We start from the raw sequence: 26,120 nt of genomic DNA on the forward strand, positions 1-26,120 counted from the left end.
ATAGCTAGCATGAAGCCATGGTCTCCCAAATAGCATATTTGTAGACGAAATGTGAATGACTTGGAATTCCACGTGGAATTTGGAAGGTCCCCCTTCTATAATAATGGCTAAGAGACCAAGAATGTCTCTTTTTGTATTGTCATATGCCCTTACACCTTGTATGAAAGGTTTGACATTGGCAACACATAGCCCCAAGTGTTTCAGTGTCTTGAGGGGGCACACATTCTATCAAGGCATGTGGGACCCTAATCCCATTACAGTCGACGGTGATGTGTAAAGTCTTGGTGTGACTTGCACCTTCCGTCGGTAAATTTTCATCATCAAAGAATAAAACAGTTTTGGCATAAACAGCCCCTACAATCTCAAAGAAAGCTCAATCGGAATGTAGAATTTAATAAGGAGTCTCAGACATACAACTATGCTGGCCAAGGTCTTCTAAGAAAAACGTTGTAAGGCTCGAAAACCTTGTCAAGTTGATACACGAACAAAACAAGATTCTGGCAAATAAAAGAAATTGATATATAAGAGCTATAACTCAACTCTTCTAGGATATCTTTGCAATGCCAATGGTGTTTGCAAACTCATCTAGGATTTCATTGAAAAACATTAACTCAGCTTGGTTGATGAAAAACTCTTCTAGGCTTTTCTGAGAAAGAACTCAACTTGGTTCTCATAAGTACTCTATAGAGCAACTCAATTTCACTCATCAAATTTAATTTTTTACAATGAGAATTCACACCATTTTTATAGCCTTACAATCCTTGAAAGCATCAAGATGATCTCAACCATTCCCTCTAATCCTAGGGCTTAGATTGCCACATAGAGGAAATAGAACGAAAAAACATAAGCTTAATTAATAGTTCTAATAAATAGAAAGACACTTCTTCTTCATGAAGCTGGCCGGGCCTGCCTCACTTTTTTCGTCTGACAATTTGGAATTGACCCTGTTTCAATATATTCAGCAACTTCTTCCAGGGAACGGAACTGTTTCTGAATTGTGTAGTTGTAGTAGAACTGCATAATAAAATAACAGGTTTAGCAAAACAATTCCATGCAAAATATGAAAAGGAGAAAGTCTTACTATGTTGAAAGGTTTAAATTATTAATTCTAACAAAATTTAGTTTTCTTTGATAAAGATAAGGAAATTTCCTTCCAATACTAATCAAACATTCTTTTCCTTGTATTATTTTAATAACATTGCTATTCGAGACCTAGACTCCTGAAGTTATGGTGATACAAATTAAAAGTCGAAGAATAAATTGAACTGTAAAGAACAAGATCAGAATAGAAGTAGTGAAGCAATATTGTATTTAGTACCATAAACGTCCACAATATTGATTCCATGAATTCTCTTACAAGATCATGATTTCGTCAAAATTGAAAGGAGAAAGCATTTTTATATAAGCATGACAACCCCATAGTAGACCACAGTAAGAATAGAGAAAGATTTTTAGTTTCTATATCGAATGAATTTTTTTTTTTTTTTTTTTTTTTTTGTGATAGATAAACAATTTATTAGAAAGAAAGAAATATAACTACAGACAAACGGGTAACAACCCATATACCAGCTCTAGGACAAGCAAAAAGAAGGGAAAAAGCACCAACCCCCAAGCAAAACTAAGCTTCCACAACCAGAAAAAATCTGAGGACAATCAAGAATGATTAATTACAGATGAGGGAACCATGCATACGCAAAAAAGCATCACCAAGACAACCCATTCTCCATGAGAAATGTGTTCCACGGGGATTTTTTCCCCTTATTACTCAAACCTCAACATCGATCTTCCCCTTAGTACTCAAACCTAAACATCGATCCTCAACTGCTGATAGGATATCTCTAACAATGGCTGTCTATGTTTGAATTTTATTCCAAAAAATTCAGAAATTCCTCTTTGCAAATATGATTAGTGGTGCAATAGAACACCAACTTGGCAATACAACTATGGTATTACCCTCAAAGGTTTTACTGATCCACAAAACCTCCGAGATAACTTTTCCATCGATTCTCGATAAGGAACTGTTAGATTTTATATCTATTTTATTATATTTAAGTTTCAAAATAAAGTCTTTCTTTTATGTGTTTTGATTGTCGTGTTATGGTGTGGGACCCTTGGGGTCAAGGTAGTGGAAAAGGGTCAATAAGACCCTATGGGAACCTTAAAGTCCATTCATGTTCATTACCAAGAGTGGAGAGGTGGGCAAAGAGAATTGATTGGGATTAATTTCATTTATAAAATTAATTCTTAATTCATGCCATAGGTTATTGCCAAATGGAAGTAAATGGTCAATGTCATTATATGGGTGCCCTGAAGTCCATTCATGGTCACTATCATGAGTGGAGAGGTGGGCTAGAAAATGATTGATAACACCCTATGAGAGTCGTAAATTCCATTGATGGCCATTACCAAGAGTAGAGAGGTGGGCAAAGAGAATTGATTGGGATTAATTCAATATATTGAATTAATCCCTAATTCATGTCCATATGACATTATTCTCCAATTAACTTGCCATTAGTTGGAGGTTACTCGTGGGGATTCCAAGAGGGTGCAAGAGCTGGTTTTAGGTCTATATACACCCAACCAAATACCTTGCAAAGACACACATTCACATATTGACATTCCATCAATTTCTACTTGTTGTGACCATACAAGTCTCTCTTATTTTCTTTTTTTTTTTCCCATTTTCTCTAAGTCTTGTGTAAGGTTAAATGGGGTTGTGTGCTATAGTTTTTTGCTCCTAAGAAGAGACTAGAAGAACTACCTTATCTTCTCGTGGAAGGTTGTTTTATCTTAGAGGTAGAGGTGCATAACAACTCTTGGCAGTAGAGGGCATCAATTATCTTAAAGGCAACACTACAAGTGTGACTCAACCTCAATTTTGTTCGAAGCTTCTTTAGTTGTTGTGGTGATGATTCAACATCTATTTCAAGTTTTTCCTCATCTCATTTCAGGTAAGGATCAACACTACAACATCATAGTTTCTACTGCAAAAACTTTGTATTACAATTTATATTTTGTAAGAAATTGTAATACAATTACCCAACAATTTTAAGGTGATTGATCGTTATAAGATCCCATGGCTGATCTTGGAGATGCAAGCCTCAACATAGGTGATGACTCCAACAACAATGATGGTCCTTTAATCACTATCATAGGTGATGCTTTGAACAACGATGTCGTTGATGGAACTATCAACGTAGGTGATCCTTCAAACATCAATGTTGAAGGAACAATCAACAACCAAGGAGACGGGATTCATGTTAGCCACAATGGTAAGGGGATTCCTCATTTACCTACCATTGATTCAATTCTCACCAATGTTATCCCATCAGTAACTGATCTTATCCCGGATTTGGGTAAGATGAGTATTGTCACTGAATTTGAAAAAAATTGAGCAGTTTGGAGGTCAAAACTTCAAACGATGGAGTCAAATGATGTTGTTTGCATTAGCCCAAATTGGGATGGTATTTGCCTTCACTGAACCCATACCGGAAAAAAGCAATGATCCTATAAAGGAGGGCAAAAGGGTGGCTTGGATTCAAGCGGATTACCAATGCAAAAATCAGATCTTAAATGCATTATCCAATGACTTATACCATGTGTATAGTTTATTGGAGTATGCATATTCGATTTGGAATACTTTGATAAATAAGTACTCTCTTGAGGATGATGGCTCAAAGAAGTACTTAGTGGCAAACTTTCTAAATTTTACCATGAAAGATAGTGACACCATTTTGAACCAAATTGATCAATTTCAAATCTTGGTTGGAAAGCTAGCAAAGGAAAAAATGGTTCTATCAGAAGAATTTGTGACCGATGCCTTGATTGAAAAGCTTCCATCTTATTAGGATGCTTTCAAGCTGTCAATGAAACACAAGAAGATGGAGTTGACCTTGGACCAGTTGGTTGTAAGGATCGAAATTGAGGAAAAGCATCGAAACAAGGATAAGGGTGAAAAAGACCCTAGGGAGAAACGCTTAAAAGCGAACCTGGTAGAAACCAACAAACAAAACAAGAAAAGGAAGTACCATCAAAACTTTGATGAGCCTTCTTTTAAGAAGAAGAAACTCACTTGTTATGTGTGCGGTAAGCCAGGGCACTTGAAGAAAGATTACCGATTCAAGAAGAAAAAATTTGAAAAGGTAAACCTAGTTGAAGACAACGTCTTTGTAGCTATGGTCATAGAAGTAAATTTAGTTGAAAAATCAAAAGATTGGGTATTGGACACCAGTGCTACAAGACACATTTGTGGTGATTTGAAGATGTTCTCCTCTTATTCCATAAGTATAGGAGACAAAAAGGTATTCATGAAAAATTTCCAAAGTGCCCCTATTATAGGGAAAGGAAAAGTAATGTTGAAGCTCACTTTAGGAAAGACTATGGTTCTCACCAATGTCCTCCGTATGCCAGACATCAGGCGCAATTTGATTTCAGTTCCTTTGCTTAATAAAGTAGGTATGAAATTATCTTTTGAGAGTGATAAGGCAGTTATCACTAGGAATAATGTATTTATGGGGAAGGGATACCTTAGTGAGGGGTTATTTGTACTAAGTGTTGAAAATGTTGTAATTGAGAAAGCTAATACTTCTTCTGCTTACATTGTTGTCCCTACTAATTATTTTGATTTGTGACATTGAAGGTTGGGTCATAGTAGCGTGAAGTATATCACTAAATTATACAAGTTAGACATGATCACCAATAAGATGGAACCCCCTGTGAACAAGTGTACAACTTGTGTAGAGGCAAAGTTAACCAAAAAGCCTCATAAAACTGTGGATAGAAAGAGTGATCTCTTGGAATTGATCCAGAGTGACTTGAGTGACTATAAGTCATATGAGTTTAGGGGAGGAAACAACTATGTCATAACCTTCGTAGATGACCACTCCAGGTATACCATGATTTATTTACTTAAATCAAATGATGAGGCCAGAAAGGCATTTATATCTTATAAAACGGAAGTTGAAAATCAACTTGATATGAAGATTAAATGACTTATAACTAATAAAGGGACTGATTATTTTAACCTTGAAAAGTTTTGTGAGAAAAATGGAATTATCCATAAAACAGCCACTCCTTACTAGCTGGAATCTAATGGGGTTGCTGAAAGGAAAAATAGATCTCTTAAAGCGATGATGAACTCTATGTTATTGAGTTCAAGTGTACCACTCGCTATGTGGGGAGAAGCCATGCTAACATCATGTTATCTATCAAATAGAATCCCATATAATAAGACTGGTATAATCCCATTTGATAAATGGTTTGGAAGAAAACCAAGTCTAAACACACTTACGGATTTGGAGCTGTTTGGCTAAGGTATTATTACCGAATACCAAAAAAAGAGAATTGAGACCAAAAACATGTGATTATGTATTTTTGGGGTATGCTACAAATAGTACTGCATACCGGTTCATGGTGATTAAAGCCATGGATGATGTTATTGAAACAAATAGCATCATAGAATCAAGGGATGTTGAGTTCTTTGAAAACATATTTCCTTTTAAGTCCAATTTACTTACAAGTAAGGATAGTCAATTGACTTATGGGGAAATGGAGTTAAATGAAAGGATTACCAATCAAGAATTGGGTAATGGTGATGGAAGTCAACTAAGGACGAGCAAGTGACTTAAAAGACCGAAATATTTGAATGATGAGTGGCTTGTCTATTAGTAGACAAGGATCCTCTTACATACAAAGAGGCTATTACATCATCGGATGCCATCTTTTGGAAGGATGCAATCAAGAGTGAACAAGATTCAATCTTGGAGAATAATACTTAGGAATTGGTAAATTTACCAATTAGTTCTAAAACTTTGAAAACCAAGTAGATATTTCGAAAGAAACTAAAAAGTGATGGGTCACTTGATCGTTTCAAGGCTAGACTTGTAGTCAAGGGGTTTAGGCAAAAGCCTAATATTGATTACTTTGATAAATTTCCCCCAGTCTCTAGAATTGTCATAGTAAGAGTTATGTTAGCAATGGCGTCAATATATAACCTGTTTTTTTGCGCTAAAAAATTATTTCATAAAATCATAAAAGGAAGAAAAAAAACAATTACAACCCAACAACCAAGCAAAAGAAGAATCACCAGCCTCCCTATTCTCCCACCTTCGGCATTGCCATCAGCAGGAGAAAAGGAAAAGCTCTAAGGGAATCTATAGTTTGGTCTGCCCTCGGCATCTCTAGATAGAACGTCCCCTATGTGGGGTGGAAAATTCACATCAACTCCTGAAGTTCCGCTCTTTGCCGCATCTCTTACCAAGAAGTCTGCCACTAAGTTCCCCTCTCTATAATTATGAGTAATTTTCCAAGAAATTCTTCTCATGTAAGTCTGGAGGTATATCCACCTTTGCAAAGCAAACCGTGGAATCCTCCATTACTGGATCAAAGACACAACAACACTCAAGTCTGATTCAATCGATAAAAGTTGAATGTCCATGTCCTTGGCCCTTATCACACCCTCCATCAGCCCCTCTACTTTAGGCTCAAATACCCCTGTCACTCCCATGTATATTTTATTTGAGCATAGAACTTTACCAAAGTGATCAAAAAAAATTCCTCCTGCTTTAGCATGCCTAGGATTTCCCAGAGAGCTTGCATCAAAATTTAATTTGATCCAATTGATGGGGGGTTTGAATAAAGCCAACAGACAAGAGGATGGGTACCATGTTATGGAGGAGGAAATTTACATAAAGCAACCAAAAGGTTATGTTGGAAATGGACAAGAGCAAAAAGTTTATAAGCTTCGAAAATCTTTATATGGATTGAAGCAGGCGCCAAAGTAATGACATGAAAAATTAGACAAAGTTCTAATTTCAAATGGTTTTGATGTGAACGATGCTGAAAGGTGCTTATATAGCAGGTTTCATGGTGGTAAGGGGCGTATTCATACTACTATATGTAGATGATATGCTAATAATGGGAACAAACTTGAACATAGTGAATCAAGCTAAGAAACTTTTGATGTCTAATTTTGACACAAAGGACTTAGCAGAGGTTGATATGATCTTTGGGATCAAGATCATCAAACAAGAGAATACCATTTCACTATCCCAAGCCCATTATGTAGAAAATATACTTAAAAAGTATAGATACCATGAAGTTTCAGCGGTTAAAATACCTTTTGATGTGGGATGTCATTTGAAAAGAAACTTGGGTGAATCGGTGAATAAAAAAATGTATGCTCAAATTATTGGTTCAGTCACATATCTAATGAATTATATACGTCCTAATATTACCCTTGCTATAGGAAAGTTGAGTCAACATACTCACAATCCAAGTAAGGAGCATTGGAGAATGATTGATAGGTTTCTGAGGTACTTAAAAGGTACTATAAACTATACTTTGTACTATAGTGGTAAACCAACGGTGTTGGAAGGGTATTATGATGCAAATTGTATCTTGGATACAAACGAGTCCTTAGCTACTAGTGGGTATGTATTTACATTAGCAGGCGGTGCCATCTCATGAAAGTCCACAAAGCAATCTTGTGGGATGGGATCTACCATGGAAGCTAGGTGCATAGTCTCAGAAAAGGAGGGTGTTATACCCATGCCCAAAAACCCGGGCTAATTTCAACTTTTGTACATGGGTGATGCAACCAGGTGATAACCTCTAGTAACTTATGGATTTGCCCGGCTTATTACATGGAATGACTACAAACCATTGAAGGAGTAAAAGTATGTACTCTACTATTGAAGAGAATTTCCCTGAACCTTTTTAGAGAAATGTACCAAGAGGTGGAGCCCACACACCAAAAACACCTTGAGAAGGCCCCACTGAACTTAAGGAACCATTTCCTCACAAGGGTGACTAGTTCAGCCTTCACCAGCTGATGATCACGGGTTGATGGAGCATTCACCGGTGAACACCCTATATTGGCCGAAAACAAGTTAATTTGTCATGGGACCTGTGCACATCAAACCACCCCCAATAGTTGGGACAACCTATTGGGGAATAAATTAATGTATCCGGACACCCTAAGGTGGGCCTGTTAGTGCCAAATAGCGGAATAACTCAGTATTGGATAAAAACCCATTAATTCCCCAAACAACCCTTAGTGAGACTTAAGTGGTTATAAATAGGACTCTTACCATTCATTTCTTCTCCTACCAAAATAGAAAGAAGGAAAGGGACAAAGAAGAAGAACGAGGACAAGAAGGAAGGGCAAGGGAGGAGGAAAAAGAGGGAAGCGAAGGGAGCGCCTACCATTGAAGGTAAGTTACTCTGTCTACCATTTAGATAATTCTCTTTCTCTTTCTCATACCCCATTCCTGACCTAGGCTAGGTTGGGGAAAAAATCCTAATCAAAATCCCTCTACCCACATACTCAATCTACAAATTAAATGGGGGATTTTGGTGTGAGGGACCTAATCAAGCAAGTTAATCATTCACCATTGAGTGTGAAGGCATCTTACATGAAAAGCCCCAAATTTGGCAACCCAAAACCCTAGGATTTGGGAATTTTCCAAGTCCTCTACAACTGGTTATCCCAAATCCAAAATTAGGTTGGGGAAAATGAAATTAAACACATGAATAATGGATTTGAGTGATCACACAAGCAATTGTTGGTTACTACATGAAACCCCCAACCAATATTCCTCAATTTAGGTTAACCTAGACTTGGAAAATGGGGATTTGAGTCTATGTTATGACTCTATGTAAATTAACCCACCAATTACACTAAACCTAAGCTAGGTGTGGTGTGTGTGAGTGCCCCACATACAAACCCACTCTAAAAATCACAAAAACCTAAGCTATAAACTATGTAAAAGAGAAGAGAGAAAGAATAGAGTTGGGAAATGACACCCCACTAAACAACATGCACTCCCACCACCATACACAGGGGCCATAGGGCCTATAGGGCTGATTTGGGCAAGGAAATTTTGATTTTAACTTCATTGGCTGATGGTCACTGGCCAATCGGTGAAGGCAGTAATCATCCACCGGTGAAAATATTATAGGATTTTCATCCCTTTCGAATTTGTTCACCGATGAACTCATCGGCAGCTGATCATCCACTAGTAAGCATCCACCGGTGAACCATTTTAAAGTTAATTTTTAATCCTTTTATTGGGGCATGGGTCCTAGTGTCCCTCTCCTATAGATAACAAAATAACCTAAAAACACTATGTGTTAAGGAATGGAACCGAGAAGTGACGGGAGCATGCAACACGAAACCATCAACTATCTACCGCCATCTAGAACTTGAGGTGAGGGGATTTTGTATGTTTTTATGGAATGCTTGCATCATATCGCATATGTGGGTGAATCATGTCATTTTACATATTATTATCTTATTCCCTATAGAAAGTGTTGATGTGGCATGAGAATGTGGATTATGGTTGTGCGCATGTGTGTATGTGTGACTAGGGTGTAGGGTGGCCAATGGTTGGTGCCGACGGCACTGCATGCTCAGGGTGTGTGTGTGTGTGTGTGTGTGACTGGGGTGCAAGGTGGTCAATGGTTGGTGCCGGTGGCACTACATACTCAGGATGCATATGTGTGTGTGTGTGACTGGGGTGTAGGGTGGCCAATGGTTGGTGCCGGTGGCACTGCATGCTCAGGGTGAGTGTGTGTGTGTGTGACTAAGGTGCAGGGTGGCCAATAGTTGGTGCTGATAGCATTGCATGCTCAGGGTGTGTGTGAGTGTGTGAGTGTGAATGAATTGTGTTGTGGCATATTAGAATGCACTGGGCTAGGATAACCACCCTGGTGCTATAACCCTTGCCAATAGAGGTTTACGTATTGGCTAATCCTCTCATCCGATGGTCTATGATTGGGGACGATTTTCGATGACTGAGGTGCGAAGATGCCAGCATCATGACAGACCCAAATACAATGTTTGATTCGGTGATAGGTATACCTTACATGCGATGTTGGATTCGATGTAGTGGTATTATGCGGGTTATTAATAGGGGTTTGTCGGGTAACGATGTGGTTTTGGAACCGACACGCTCCTGACTCACAACTAGCTTGTTCCCTAGGGATTGATAACGTACATTCATGACTGGAGATAACACCTATGTTGTAGTATCACTTATAGCCCTTTGGACTTAGAAATTGTTGCTTAGAATTGTTTGCTAAAACTGGATCATGTCATTTCATTCATCTAATTGCATTCATCTAATTGCATTAATATTGTTGTGGTTGAGCATTTATACTTGTTTCTATTTTATTGATTATTGTGGATGCATGGGTGTGTGTGTACCCCTCACTGGGCTTCGTGAAAGCTCACCCCATTTGTTGCAACCTTTTTAGATGGTGGAACCAGTGTAGAGGCAGGCTTAGGACTTCGGTGGCAACGATAAGGCTTGTGTCCGCGAGACACCGTGCTGATGGACATCGCTTTCGTATTATCAGTTATTTATCCTTATATATTATTTATAATCTTGTAATACCTAGGATCGGAATTCAAATGAATTTTGGTATATGGTAATTATCATTTAGTGAACCACCAGTAGTAAAGTTTACAAATCTTATACTTGTACTCTGATTTTAGTTGTGATTTTAGGGCATTTACGGATTGGGGTACTGTATCTATGATCCTGGAGGATTAGGCTGAATGGATATGGGTATCCAGTGCCGCATACCTTTTCCTAGAGGAGGCGGGGTGTGACAGAGGGAACAGAAGCCGAGTGGCTTAGAAACTTAATGGAGGATATTCCATTGTGGTAAAAACCGACGCCATCGATATCACTACATTGTGATAATCAAGCGGCTATACATCTAGCCAAGAAACAGATATACAATGGTAAAATGAGGCACATACGCCTAAGGCATAATCTTGTGAGATAGTACATAGATGAAGGAATGATAGCTATCGATTATGTGAAGTCAGAAAGTAACCAAGATGACATGTTCACAAAGCCTATCTCTATCAACAACTTGTGTAGTGAATCTATAGGAATGGGGTTGATGCCTATTCCTTAGGTCATGTGATGGACATCCTACCTATGTGAAGAAGCTTAATGCCTGAATTAGGTTCAAGGGGTACAAACGAAGTCATGGGATGACCAGTTCAGTACTACTGCTTATATAAGTATTCATTCCAAGATGTAGATGGTGATAGTAATACCACTATAAGGAGAAAGGTTGAGTGGTAAAGCTCTTAATTAGACCAATCCTAGGAAATATGAGGGTGTGTTAAGTGTGGTGCACATCAAGGACTAACCTAAGTGAATGTAGGGTGTGTGGCAGCGGCCGATGAGAACTTGTAGGCAAGTTCTCTAAACATTCATGAGTCCAAGATAAGGGACATGGCTGGTTCAAAAGTCCAAAGTGACTATATGTTGGGTAGCTCAAAAAGTTGACTTATGGGATGTGGTTGATGGGTCGGTCAGCTACACCAATTAGGAAAGGTTCAAGGAGTCTAACTCTACCCGTGCTCTGTAGCACAGCTCATTAGACCTAGCGTAAGTTCAAATCCGAAAGACACCTACGACGATGTATCCTATAGTGTCTAATAGAGTCACAACACATGTGTCCGTGTCGTTTGAAACTTGTGGGGGATTGCTAGATTTTATATCAATTTTATTATATTTAAGTTTCAAAATAAAGTCTTTCTTTTATGTGTTTTGATTGACTTGTTATGGTGTGGGACCCTTGGGGTCAAGGTAGTGGAATAGGGTCAACAGCACCCTGTGGGAACCCTTAAAGTCCATTCAAGGCCATTACCATGAGTGGAGAGGTGGGCAAAGAGAATTGATTGGGATTAATTTCATTTATGAAATTAATTCTTGATTCATGCCACAGGTTATTACCAAATGGAGGTAAATGGTCAACGTCATTATATGGGTGCCCTAAAGTCCATTTATGGTCACTAGCATGAGTAGAGAGGTGGGCTAGAAAATGGTTAATAACACCCTATGAGAGCCCTAAATTCCATTCATGGCCATTACCAAGAGTCGAGAGGTCGGCAAAGAGAATTGAATATTCATATTCATATAACATTATTTTCCAATTAATTTGCCATTAGTTGGAGGTTACTCTTGGAGATTCCAAGAGGGTGCAAGAGTTGGTTTTAGGTCTATATAAACCCAACCAAATACCTTGCAGAGACACACATTCACACATTGACATTTCATCAATTTCGACTTGTGACCATACAAGTCTCTTTTTTTTTTTTCTCTAAGTCTTATATAAGGTTAGAGGGGGGTTTGTTGTGCTGTAGCTCTTTGCTCCAAAGAAGGGACTAGAAGACCTGCCTCATCTTCTAGTAGAAGGTTGTTTTATCTTACAGGTAGAGGTGCAGAACAACTCTTGGCAGTAGAGGGCATCAATTACCTTAAAGGTAGCACTACAAGTGTGACTCAACCTCAATTCTGTTCGTAGCTTCTTCAGTTGCTGTGGTGGTGATTCAACATCTATTTCAAGTTTTTTCTCTTCTCATTTTAGCTAAGGATCAACACTACAACATCATAGTTTCTACTGCAAAAGCTTTATATTTCAATTTATATTTTGTAAGAAATTGTAATACAATTACCCAACAAACACAACCTAAAATATCCCCCCTAAATATGTATGGTGAAAGAGCATTCAAAGAATAGGTGATCCCTGCTCTCAACACCAACCTAGCAAAAATAGCGAAAGGGAGTGACCATGATATTCCTCTTTACTAATTGATCTTCAAAAGGTAGACAATCACGAAAACATCTCCACACCATGACTAATAAGGAAGGTAGCTCTGGAACCAAACACAAGATGAGAAAGCCACCAAGGGGTGATGGGTCCTGATAATGTCCCAAGTAGACTTGGAAGAGAATATATAAGTAGCATTAGCACCACAAATTATAGAATTTTAGGAAATTATGACTAAGCGTACCAATGCTCCCCAACTGGGCTGACACCTAAGCCATATCAACAGAATAAGAGGGACCAGGATCTGAATCCCCATCTCAAAGGATAGTTTGAAATAAAGCAAATCTTTCAGATCTTGCATCACTGATCTTGGCATTCAGACTCTCTATGTTGCTCCCAAAGTTGTTGCTTGAAGAACAAGGGTCATTTCAGAAAGAAAGCTAATCTCTTCTAACACTAGTTTGGCATCAAAATTAGCAAATCCAATGCTCTTATCAACTAGAGGGAGAAGGATTGCAACTCTCTGTAATGGACTTTTTTATTTACTATTGTGAGAAGATTCATATTTAGTTCCAAATGGGTTGAGTGGCTGCATCAAATTCTGGCTCAACCAGAATTTCGATCCTGTTAAATGGAGGGCCAACTGAATTTTTTCATTCTAAGTGGACTTGGAAGAGAATAGACAAGTGGAACTAGCACTCAAAATTATAGAATTTGAGGTAATATGACTAAGCCAATCAGGATCACAACTGGGCCGACACCAAAGCCACATCAATAGAAGAAGAGGGACAAAGATCCGAATCCCTATCTTTGAGATAGATTTTATTCATAATGAGCGGTAGGACAAGGTGCCGAATTTATGGATTTTAAGGAAGAGGGGTATTAAAAGGCTGGTGGTAGTTGCTTCCTCTGAGCAACAAATTTCATTCATGGTAGATTGGGCGGGTTATAAGGTGGGAGTATCTTTTATTCATGCTATTAGCTTTAGAGCTATTCGTAGGGAGATTTGGGCTGAGTTGTGGTCTCTGGCTACGGCGTCGAATCCTTGGTTTCTAATTGGAGATTTTAATGCCATCTTAGCTTCTCATGAGAAGCGTAGTCCAGGGAGATGTAATTTAGGGCAGCATCTGATTTTCATGCTATGGTAGATTGATGTATGCTTATCTTTGCTCCTACTCAAGGGAGGAAGTTCACCTAGACAAATAATAGGCGTCAGGGTCATGTGGCTATTTTAGAATGAAAAATGGCTTAATTTATTTTATTATATTTAACAGAGGAATTTATTGCTTATAGCTTCTGATCACTCCCCAATTTTGGTTCTTTTGGATATGGTTCCAAAACAAAAGATATTCCCTTTCGGTTTCATTCTTTCTGGATGGAGGATGAAAGGTTTAGCTCTATTGTGGAGAAGGCTTGGGGTATGGAGGTTAGGGGTAATCCTATTTTTGTGTTGGCTTAGAAGTTTAAATTTTTTAAGCCTATTCTGTAGTCCTAGGCAAGGGAGGTGTTCCCGAATTTAAATGAAGCGGTGAGTAAGGCAGGAGATGATCTGGTATTGTTAAAATCTCAAATTGAGGAGTTGGGGATGTCTACTAACCTTTCAATAAGAAGGTAAATGCTAAAGCATCTCTTTTAAGAGCTTCCCAATTGCAGGAGAAACTTTGGGTGGAGAAAGCTAAATAAGATGGTTGAAGAATGGGGATAGGAATTCTAAATTCTTCCATCTTTCAGTTAAAATGAGACGTGCTAGAAATCAGATAAGCTCTATAAATAGAGGGTTGGTTCTTGGATTTCAGATCTGCAGGAAGTTTCTTCTTATATTGCTAATTACTATGAGGAGTTTGATGGTTCTTCTCCTATTTTTGATCATAGTTATATGCTGGAGTATATTCTTTCTGAGCTAAATGATAGGGATAATGCTATTTTGGAAGCTATTCCGATGGTGGAGGAAATCAAGAGGTTGCTTTGGATGCTAGACCCAGATAATTCTCATGGCCCTGACGGTTTTCCAGGATGCTTTTTCAAGAGATGTTGGGATATAATCGAATGGGATTTCTATAGAGCAGTCAAGTGTTTTTTCTTGAAAGGTTAGACTCCTAAGGGGGTGAATAATTATTTTATTACTATGATCCCAAAAGTTGCAAGGGCTTCCTCTTTGGAAATATTTCACCCAATATGTGTGGCAAACTTCTTTTGTAAAGTTTTATCTAAGGTGTTGGCTTCCAGGATCTCTCTCTTTCTCCCAAGGTTGGTGTCGGAAGAGTAGGAGGCTTTTCAGAAGGAGAAAATCATATCTGCGAATATCAATTGAGCCTCTGAATTGGCTGATTTGATGTTCTCTATTGTGAGAATAGGAGGGATGGGAATCAAGTTGGATGTTCATAAGGCTTCTGATTCTCTCTCATGGAACTTCTTATTTTCAACCCTTCATAAATTCGGGTTCTCATCAAGGTGGATGCAGTGGATTCATCAACTCCCTAGTTTCTCCAAAATGTTGATTCTAGTTAATGGAGGTCTTGTTGGATATTTTGGGGCTAGTCGTGGTCTGAGGCAAGGGAATCCAATATCTCCTCTTCTTTCTGTTCTGGCTAAAGAGGTGCTCTATAGAGGTTTGAAGTGCCTTGTGTATGAAGGAAAATTAAAAGCCCTTTCTAGACCAAGAGATATTTCTATTCCATCTCATCTCTTATTTTCTGATGATATTTTCATTTTTATAAATGGATTGGCTCATTATGTTAGAAATCTTCATAGTTTCCTCTCTAAGTATCACGATTCTCGGGTCAGAAAATCAACTTGGATAAAAGTAAGAATTTCTTTGGTAAGAGGAAGTAGGTCATCAGTGAATGCTTGGGAATTCAAGTGGCCTCTCTCCCGACAGTGTTTAGGAGTGAAAATTTTTAAGGGTCGTGTTAATAAAATAAATCCCACTTGCTCCCATTGTTTGATAAGATAAAAGGTAGGCTGGCAGGGTGGAAAAGTAAGCTTTTATCTATGGCGGGTCATGTGGAGTTGGTAAAATCTGTATTTCAAGCATCTCTGTTCATAACTTTTCAGTATTATGGTGGCCTGAATCAGTTGTGAAGATGGTAGAATGATGGGTTCTGAATTTCACATAGTCAGGGATATGAATGTGTGCAAGAAAATTGTGGTTAAATGAGTAGAAGTGTGCAAACCGAAGCAGGAGGATGGATTGGGGATTAGAAGGTTGAAATATGTGAAGTGCTTCGTGTTTATGTAAGCTAGTGTGGCAAATCAAGAATGAAGATTATGTTATGGAAAAACTTTTTTGAGCTCAATTGTTTAATAAGAATGATTCTCTGAATGGTGGTTATAGAATGTCTTCCATTTGGTCGGGCTTGAAAAATGTTTGGAATATTGTATCAGATAACATTCAATGGATGGTGTGAAATAGGAAGAAGATAAATTTCTGGTACGATAAATGGCCGGGAAATTCTCCCATAGTGGTTTTGTTAGGGATGGATGATGAGTATTGGAATGGTGCTTCCTCTATGGTTTCAGATATTATTGTCAACAGATATTCAATTTTCCAAGGGCTGAATCTCTTTTCCTCTCAGATTGTTTTGAATTGGCCAAAAAATCAATAATTTTGTGGCTGAGAAGGATGTTTGTCATTGGTGTCCGTCTTCTCCGGGAATGTTTTCGAACAATTCAGCTTAGGAGGTGATTCGTCGTTCATCCCCTTCTATTGGGTGGCATTCTATAGTTTGGAGGATCAAGATTCAGCCATGGCAGGCTATCTTTGGGTGGAGATTGATGAAAGGGAAAATTCCAACCAATGATATGGTTAAAAGGAAAGGCATTTCTCTAGTTTCCTAGTGTGTTTTATGTGGTTTGGCTGAGAAGTCTTTCCTTCATATTTTTTTCCACTGTCATATTTGCACTTTTGTTTGGAAGAAATTCTATGACTGTTTTGGGAGGGTTTGGTCGACTTAATGGACTAGAGCATTTGTTGCCTTGGTGGAAGTCTAATGGGAAAAACATTTCCTTCAAGTGAGTGTGGCTGTCGGGTTTTATCTTAGTTCCTTTCTTTGTATGGCTGGAGAGGAATTCAGAACTTCATGATGGGATTCATAGAACAGTTGAGCAATGCTTTGCAATGGTTCGGAATGAGATAAGTTCACAATCTTATTGTATTTCAGGGAAATACTTATCTATTTCAGACCTTATATGAGCTAGGAGTGTTGGGTTTCAGATTTCAAATCGATGGCCTCGGGAATGGTATGAAATATTTTGGTGTGCTCTAGAGGAGGATTGGATAAACATGAACATTGGTGGCTGTTCGCTTGGTAATCCAGGGAGGGCAGGTAAAGGTAGTGTGTTTCGCAATAGAAACTTTGAGGTTATGGGAAATTACAGAGTGTCTATAGGTGTTAAGACCAATTTTGAATTAGAATTTCTGGCAGTGATAGAAGGCTTGGAGCAAGCAAAAATCATGGATGTTCAGCATCTATGGGTAGAATGTGATTCAGTCGTTGTGGTGCTCTTCCTCTCCAAGGGGGTGGTGCTATGGTTTGTCTCCAAGGGGGTGGTATGTTTTGCTTCCTTTCTTGAATTCAATTTTTTGAAAAATCACTCATTTTTATAGAAGGCAAATTCAGTTGAAGATTTTCTTGCTAAAACATCGGCAAAATATAACATTTCACGTCCCCGATATCATTTGGCTTAAGGTTTTGTGTAAGTTCTGGCTTTAGGGGGTGTTTATTTTTTTGCTAGAAATTCAATTGTATTAAAAAAGAAAGAATATAAATAGTGTAAACAAAGGCTAAGAAACACCCAAGAACACAAGAAAAAGAGGAGAGCGGGGATGAACATAATCCACCTTCAGCATTGCCATCAGCAGATCAAGACATCAAACCAATACTTCTCCACCAGAAAGAAATTAAATAAATCCAGGCAACTGAAGTCTATATACTGGACGAGCCAAGGCATCCATATCCAAGTCCAACTTGACCACGGTTGGCCAGGAACTCACTGGGAAAGAAACTTCAAATCAAGCAACTGACTTTGATAGGAAATCAACAATTGAATTGGCTTCACGATAATAGTGACTAATCTTCTACTCTACCCCTTCAAGATAAGACATACAATTTATCCACCTTTGATGCACAATCCATAGTATTTTCTTTTTCAACAAAAGAAAAACCAGCGCAACCGAGTCACATTCAATCCCTAACCTCTGCACCCCTAATCTTTTTGCATTCTCAATTCCTTAAATTATTGCCAGGAATTCAGCTTTAAAATTTTTTCAGACTCCAAGATATTCCCTGAAGTTTGAGACCACCTCTGCCTTCTCATTCCGAAAAACACCACCCACACTTGCTTTCCCAGGATTTCCCAAAGGGCAACCATTTGTATTTAATTTCATCCAACCTATCGGAGGAGCACACCAAAAAATCCTAATAATTTCTCTATGCCTCTACTACACCCCTGAAAAATCCAACCTTCTTGCACACAACAGATCTTCAATTGATACAGTCACTCCTGTATGAGCCAAAGTCTTACAATGTATCTAATTTTTTACCCTTGCAAAGCATACCTTCACAGGGTTGCTAACTCCTTCATAGTGCCTAGAATTTCTCTCCATCCAAATGAAATATGGAATCAACACAAAAACCTTTTGCCACACTCTTTTCAAAGTCACTGATTTCGGTTAGAGTTTCCACCATGAAATCAAATGATCATCTCCTGCAAAACTAGGCCTCCACACCCCAAAACATTCACAAACCTGCCTCCACACCGAGCGGGCAAAGCTACAATCATAGAAGACATAACTTTTAGATTTCTTCGCCTAGCCACATAACTCACATCTGGAAGACAATGGGACCCCCCTCTTCACATTATCATTTAGTGCTAACTTATTCTTTATCAACCTTCATCCAAAAACAACTTGATGAGGTTGAATTGAGGACTGCCACAAGAAAGATGACCAACACACCTTAGGTGACCTTCTTCTATTATTCTCCCAATCTGATTCATTGTAAAGATTCCCACCATGGATGGATGCCAATGACATACATTTGCCATATCTGAAATATGGATGGACTTTGCTTGCTTAAAAAATTCAGCCACGAAAACCAAGTCCAATTAAGGGAAATTCCATCTAAAATTTTGAATAAAATCTGAAATTTTGGCCTTTAGATTCACAAATAATCCCCAATCAAAGTTAGACCTCTCTTCAATGGAAGCTTGGCCCAGCCAACCACCTGTCCAAAAACAGATTTTCTGACCATTGTTTACCATCCATTGTTCATTAGAAGCCACGAACATCCATACCGTCTTGATACCAGTCCAAATAGAGGAGGATATATGACCTGACTTAAGGGAGCCACCAGCTTTGAGGAAACGAGCTCAGAAAAATTTAGTCATGGAGGTGTCTTCATGCTTTATTTATCAAGCCAAATTTGATAAGCAAGCAAAATTCACATCTCCTAGCCTTTGAATACCCAAACCCCCTCCTGTTTGGTTTGCAAACTTCATCCCATTTCACCACAATTTTCTTTGCCACCTCCATATCTCCAAACCAGATAATATTCAGACTCATATGGGTCGGATCTGTACCTGTAATTGCTACTAAGTGGATTGTCCACCATTACTGGGTCTTTGGCGTTCTTATTAGGGGCATGAGATAAGGGAAGAATCACCTCCAAATCACCTTGGGGCGAGCAGACCATTTGACTGTTCTACATAGGAATGGAATCTCCCATGATTGGATACTCACCTTTATTTGTGGAAGTCTCCTTAAAAAAGGGAAATGAATTATTTCTTGCCAATTGAGGACTCCCACCATAGCTGGGGTTACCAGAATTTGCGGCCAGCGCTCTTCCTTCCCCTGTTTGGCCATTGCTGACCTCATTTCGGTTCTCTTCAACCATGGTCTCAACTAGGTTTCTTTCGTTGCTCTTTTTCTCACTGCATTGATCAACGGAGTGACCTAGTTTTTTGCCATAAAAGAACATCTTCCAATGTCGTCTTCATACATGATTCGTTGCTTGAACCAAAAGAGAGTATCCATCCCTAGCTGCCTTCTCTCCACCTGTGTCTCCTCCACATGAGAACCACTCAGTTCAACTTCTACCAATACATGCGTATAGCTTCCCATAGTGGCATTCATCGTCCTGCAATCAATCTCCACGGGACGTCTTGAGGCTTTTTCCATCGATAGAAGGATTCTCTTATGCCAATATTCCATTGGCAATTCAGGGTAGCATATCCACACTAGCTTTGTCTATATGTGGTCATCATGGATACTAAACTCTAGATGCCATTGCTAGAAGCGAATAATCTGACCCTTCCCCCTAACTGGCCCACGTTTCCACATGGAAGACATATCGCCTTCGAGTTCGAAGCGGAAAAATATAAAACCTTTCCCCAGGGGAGCCAAGTTCACTCTACCTTTCAGGTTCCAAGCTTCCTTAGAAGCGCTTTGCACATCATCCATCGAAACAAAGCGAAAATTCACTCTATCGATCAGAGTGAAGTTGAAGCTATGCAACTTCTCTTCGTATGCTTCATGAGGGATAATTACCTTGGTGAGAGGCCCTACATGAACCGGATCTAGCAGTTCCTCGATGTTTGGCAGGGATCTCTTAGCCATTATGGCATAATAGGTCTTCCTCGCACCGCTTCCATTGTCCCTGGTGCCTAGTAAAACCCCATTGATAGTCTCCACCCCCGATTGAGTCTCCCTCTCAATCGAAGTAGTAACAGGGTCATCCTCCGGGACAGGGAGAGGATGCACCCTACGATCAGGTGCCCAAAAGTCCATAATCTTTCTCTATATGCCCCGATTTGGTGGGCGATCACCATAGGGGGTCAGAACCACTGCCCACCACGACCTCAGAGCTTTTCTCTCCTAAATCGTCCACCTCACCTTGATGTTGATTAACTTTTGCTAGGGTTAATAGACTGCATATGAGGGGTTTTTTCTTATTATCTTGTCAATGCGCTCTATTTTTTTTTTTTGGTGGAGCACTATTATATGAGGGCTTCTTGTATTCATAAAATAACTACCTACACCAACAAGGATCCATATGTGGAATACAACTTAAGCATATGTCCTCAAGATCAATATTAGGAAATTGAAACCACATGGTCTCCATGTTCTCCCAAGGGGTTTCTCCTTCTTCGCTTATATTACACCCTCCGATCAGGAACTAGTTCTTACATCGTTGTCCGGGTGTGAAGCGTTCATTACAATTTTAACAGAGGCTCTTGGCCTCCTCTCTTGCATTTTTCTGATCGTCAAAAATTTAATAAGCAAGGAGGTAACCCCACTTGGAAAGCTCAATTTCTAGGTCAGCATGCCTATGTGACATGTCCTTGGTCTCAAACAATCGTGCTAACTCAATAGTGTTAGCAAGAGTCATTGGTTGTGTGACCAGATCATCAGCTTTAAAATATCTTAAAGTCCACTAACAAAGCAGTTGATCTACCAATTTGTTGAAGTTGACCTACCTTTGATAATATTTTCTCAAAATTGGCTTTGTAATCCTGGCAGAACCCATCTATTACAACTTGGAGAGGTAGCAAAAAAAAGTCCTAGAATGGGGTAGGAGGAAAACATGCATGGAGATTATTATAAAAGGTTGTGCATGACACTACTTCTCCTCACTTCTTAATTGGTACCACAATTGAGCAATCTCTTTGGGATGGAAATATGCAAAAGCAATTCGCTCCTCCATAGGTGTTTAATGGAACTCGAAGAACTGTTCAACCAAAAAGTTCAGCTAGTAGTATCATGCTCTCTGCTATAATGGGGAAAATCTAACTTGATTAACTTAGGAAGGTAAGATTGTTGTGAAGTGTTGGTGTGCACTAGTAGGATGTGCAAAGTGGCTTTGAAAGCTCTTAAGTACCCAATTTCACTTTCAACCTGATTCGGTTGATATGAACTCTTTTTTGGCTAGAAGATGATAATATTATTAAAATAAATGGTATAGGTGGAGTTCCGAAGAAATTATACAAGTCTTCTTCTATTTGGCCTGGTCTTTGAAGAATGTGGGCCTTTATTTCAAGCAAGGAGAGATGGATTGTTGGCAATGGGCCTAAAATAAATTTTTGGGCTGAAAAGTGGCTTGGCGATCTGTCTATTAAGGAGCAATTGAACTCTAAGGAAAACAATTTTGTAGATTTTAACCTTAAAGTGGCTGAAGTCATATCAAATTTCAAATGGTGTTTTCCTCCTGTTTCATCATTATTCATGCAAAATATCTTCATAGCTGCTAAGAGTATTAAGCTCCCACAATGTGAGGTGGAGTTGCACTTCTTCTAGTACATTTTCTTCAGCCTTTGCCTAGAATGAAATTTGTTGCCATAATCCAAAAGCGCCTTGCTACTGTTCTTGATCTTTCTATTTGGTGGAAAAGGAAGCGCAGAGGTTTGGCTGCTAAAGTTCCTTGGCTGACTGGGTTTGTTTTAATTTTAGACAACGTCTAGGAAGAGAGAAATGGCATGTACTATGAAGAAAGAAAGAGACCTCCTTCCCTGATTTTTAAATTAGTAAAAAGAGATCTCCAAGATCTAAACTTGTCAGGGTTTGTGAACTAGATTCTTTTGTTTGAGGCCGAGTCTTATCTGCTGATGGCAATGCCGAAGGTGGAGATTTCTTGGCTAGTCTGATGTATTAGCTTATTTTTTTCTTCTTCCTATTAATAAAGTTTTTCTGAATCTTTAGTGAAAAAAAAAAAATTGCAAGAAAGAAAAGATACATCAAACAAATAAAAGACATGGACAAGCCCAAGACCACTAGAGCCACTTGCAATCTCCACCTTCGGCATGGCCATTAGCAGAGGGAGCAAACATCACCCTAGTAGAACCAAAATATGTGCCTATCCATCGCATCATTCTTTAAATCAACTAAAATCTGACTCGAGAAAGACACCGAGGTCTCTGAGATGCCCGACTTTGAAGCCTTCTTCGCCAGATAATTAGCTACTACATTAGCCTCACGGAAGCAATGGATAATTTTCCATGGAATAAACTCTAAGAAAGGGAGAGCAAAGCTCCATTTTTGGAGAGAAAACCACAGAATATAATGCTTCTGGATCGCAGCCACCACCGCAGCCGAGGATGATATGAATTCAACTCGGCAAACAACTCACTAATCTTGGCGAGAAGTTTTTGTTGTCCATCCAACTTCAACATAATTTGTTGTCCTTCAATAAGAGAACTCACCTCTCCTTCCAACCTCTCCATATGCTGCTCTGTTACCTGGATTTGATACCAAGCTAGTATGTACGAGGCAAAGCCTCTCTTACATATGTTGATAAGGTAGAAGTTGAGAAGAAAAAGAATTCAAAAAATCGTGAAAAAGAAAAAAGTTTTTGTTGGATTGTGGCTCTATTTAGGAAACAATTTCATCCCTCATCAACGAGCAGAAAATAGAAAATATTCCTCCCTCTATTCATTATTTGCAAATATATTTATCCCTATGACATAGCAGCAATGACACTCACTTCTCTCCTATTAACTCTCCTACGTAACTCCACCCAACACCTTACATCACTCACAACAACTTCACACACAACTGTAACTTCCCATACATGATCACACATGTGATCATAACTACATAAACACTCCATTAAAAATAAATATAAGCAGAAAATAAACTAAATAAAATAACTACCCATGACAACAAGGACACGTATCAGCTGACAATTATCGGACGGGCAATACTCCATTCACCTTATTAATTAAGATTCAGATCTTTCACATCTAGGATGCAACAGCCTGTTGATCCTCCCTAGAATGATCTAGATCTCTCCTCATATCTTCTCCTGTGGAGTGATGGAACTCAGCCTCCATGAACGCATCTGAAATGGTTGTCATCAAACGCACCACCATTGGCCTCCAACCTTAGGCCTCCATGCATGATGGAATCATAGCATTGAAAAACCCCAGTGACACTCTTCATTTTTTTTTTTTCTATGACTTATTACCTTGTTTTCTTGTTTCAAGCTTAAGTATTATTTAGTTGCTAAGGACCTAAAATGGATTAGGGTTTGGCCTTTATTTCAGTTTTAAATTTCAGTTGTTAATCGATGCAATTAGGGCTTGAGAAATCAGGGTTAATTAGTGAACTACTTTGATCCACAGAAACATTGATTTTTTTTTTTTTTTCTCTTTTATACTTGTGCAAGACTCGATCATTAGGATATACATTAACTCAAAACACACCCTCTTTTAAAATGTACGTACATAAAAGTTCTAACATATAAAAGTGATGAGACCAATCAACAAATTATTTATTTATCCTCATAAATTATCTATCATTACTCCAATAGATCAAAATATGTATAAACTCTTCAGATCCCGAACATGAAAAAATTGCAGAAAAATTGCAGACTAATGCTATCAAGTAACTCTAAGACATAAAACAGTTAAATGGAAAAAAGAATTGAATCATAAAGGAGACTAAACAGTGTCGTCTGCAATAAATTTGATATTACCGATAAAATAAAAAATAAAACAAAGAAGACTAAACAATCTTACGGTTTCTCTTCTACCCTTATATTTTCCCTGTGCACGAGTCTTCTCATCGACACGCCACTCAGTTGAACTGTACACGTAAATTTTTACGTCTTGCTTGCTCATCATTCTAGATGATGCACGTCTGCGACGAGTCCCCTGGGACACTTGGTGGGGTGGTGGTGGTGGTGGTGGTGGTGGTAATAACGAAGGTGGTGATGCTGGTGGTGGTGGTGAGGAAGGTGGTGGTGGTGAGGAAGGTGGCGGTGGCGGTAGTGGTGGTAAGGAAGGTGATGGTGGTGGTGTTTCAGGACTAGGTAGCATCCAAGACAAAGGATCAGGCATTTCTATGTTTCCGGAGAGAATGGCGTCGTCTTCCATTGTATAGTTCTTGCTTGGAGAAATATAGAAAAGAAAAATGGAAAAGCAGAGCAAAAAAAATATAAACGTTCTCTAACTAGAGAAAACAAAGAAAGACTTGCAGATTTTTTTTTTTTTTTTTTGGTAGAAACTTGCAGAATCTCACAAACAGAGAGAAAGAGAGAGAGAGAGAGAGAGAGAGAGAGAGAGAGAAATGGTTAACCTATTGAGGGTCGCGATTAGGAGATGACACCGCTCTATATGGTGAAGGTGCCTTAGGATGACACGTGCAAATCAGGAAATTAACGGGTTATAAATATGAGTTAAGGGCATTACTCTTTTTACACTACAGTGATTTTTAAGAATTTCCTGGAAAAACTCTCTCTCTCTCTCTCTCTCTCTCTCTCTCTCTCCGCATGTGTATAGGGTGAGGGTGTCAAAACCTTTGGGTTTGTTTCCGCCTGTGGGTGTCCTTTCTAGTACTTCCATCTGGGAATGTCTAAAATGTTAATCAAAAGGAGAATCTGGAAATCCTTTTGATGGCTTTCTTCCATTGGATGACTGATCTTTACAAGAAAAAAACGAGTTATAGAGCGTAGAGATTCGATCGATTGCTTGTTCAATCACCTGATTGTATGAGTCAGCATTCAACATTTGTCCCATTTTTTGCCATTACAACAATGAAGACGGCTATAGTTAGAAGCAAAAAAGACGTACTACCATGTGATCGTACAAGAAACTGATCATTTCTCTGAAGATATCAAGTTTTTATAATTAACCACAACCTTTACGATATCAAGTTTTTATAATTAACCACAACCTTTACGATAGATAAATATTTTGCAACTGAAAAAATAACGCTATCCTCTAGTGTGTACCTACACCTAGACATAGATGGTGTATAATGATCGCACTAAAGATGCTCGCACATGCCTTTCTATTGGTCGGGCATGATGGTTTACACCAGTGCCAAGAGGTAGTATTCTCTTACCCTTTACAGTTATAGCATGTGCTAGTATCTTAGAACAGCTAACCCACCAAAATCAAAGCTTTTTTTTTTTTTTTTTTTTTTTGTTAACAAAATCAAAGCTTTTAATACAACAAAATTGGCAAGAGGTGGACCAGGCTGTCCTTCCCATATTGACAAACCACCAAGGAGTAGTTATCGTTTCTTGCTTTATATTCCATACCATGGCTCCTAGCCTCCTTCCTGAAATGAAAAATCCAAGAGCATTCATCCAAAAAAAATCCAAGAGCTTTCTTCCCAAATCCAGCCCTTCCTTGCTGGCCTCTTCCTCTTGTACCCTTTGTTTTTCTATTTATGTCCTTCGGAGAAGATGAGGGAGGAAAATTCAGTTCTTTCTTTTTTTGTCACATGATATGCCAATTGAGTAAATCTAAATCACTGAATAGGAGAAGACACTACACATTTATCTAATTAAATCACTATGGCTCATTATGTATTGCATATTTTTTCATAAGCCATGCATATTTCTATGGACCCACCCAGATCCTTTAGTGTGTCAATCCTTCCAACGCACATCGAATAGCTGGGAGACACTTAGGATGTGTACCTCAATGCTGCCAATTATCCATTGCAAGGGAAGGAACTGACTCACTTGAGAGGATCTTGTTCCGATTTCATTTACCCATAGGCCATGTTTGTATGCCACATTATTCACATCTTATATTAGTTA

General features: G+C 38.7%; 1 protein-coding gene across 1 annotated transcript; it reads right to left on the reverse strand.

The window, feature by feature from the left end:
- Window positions 1-663: 663 nt before the first annotated feature.
- LOC122093144 (formin-like protein 3) lies at window positions 664-24,570 on the reverse strand. Its single transcript, XM_042663409.1, has 2 exons — window positions 24,088-24,570; window positions 664-1,014 (listed from the first exon to the last, which is right to left on the reverse strand). The coding sequence occupies exons 1-2, from the start codon at window positions 24,442-24,444 to the stop codon at window positions 889-891; spliced, it is 483 nt and encodes a 160-aa protein (XP_042519343.1). The 5' UTR covers window positions 24,445-24,570; the 3' UTR covers window positions 664-888.
- Window positions 24,571-26,120: the final 1,550 nt, after the last annotated feature.

The sequence above is a fragment of the Macadamia integrifolia genome, chromosome 11 (genome assembly GCF_013358625.1).
Source record: "Macadamia integrifolia cultivar HAES 741 chromosome 11, SCU_Mint_v3, whole genome shotgun sequence".
Taxonomy (NCBI): domain Eukaryota; kingdom Viridiplantae; phylum Streptophyta; class Magnoliopsida; order Proteales; family Proteaceae; genus Macadamia; species Macadamia integrifolia.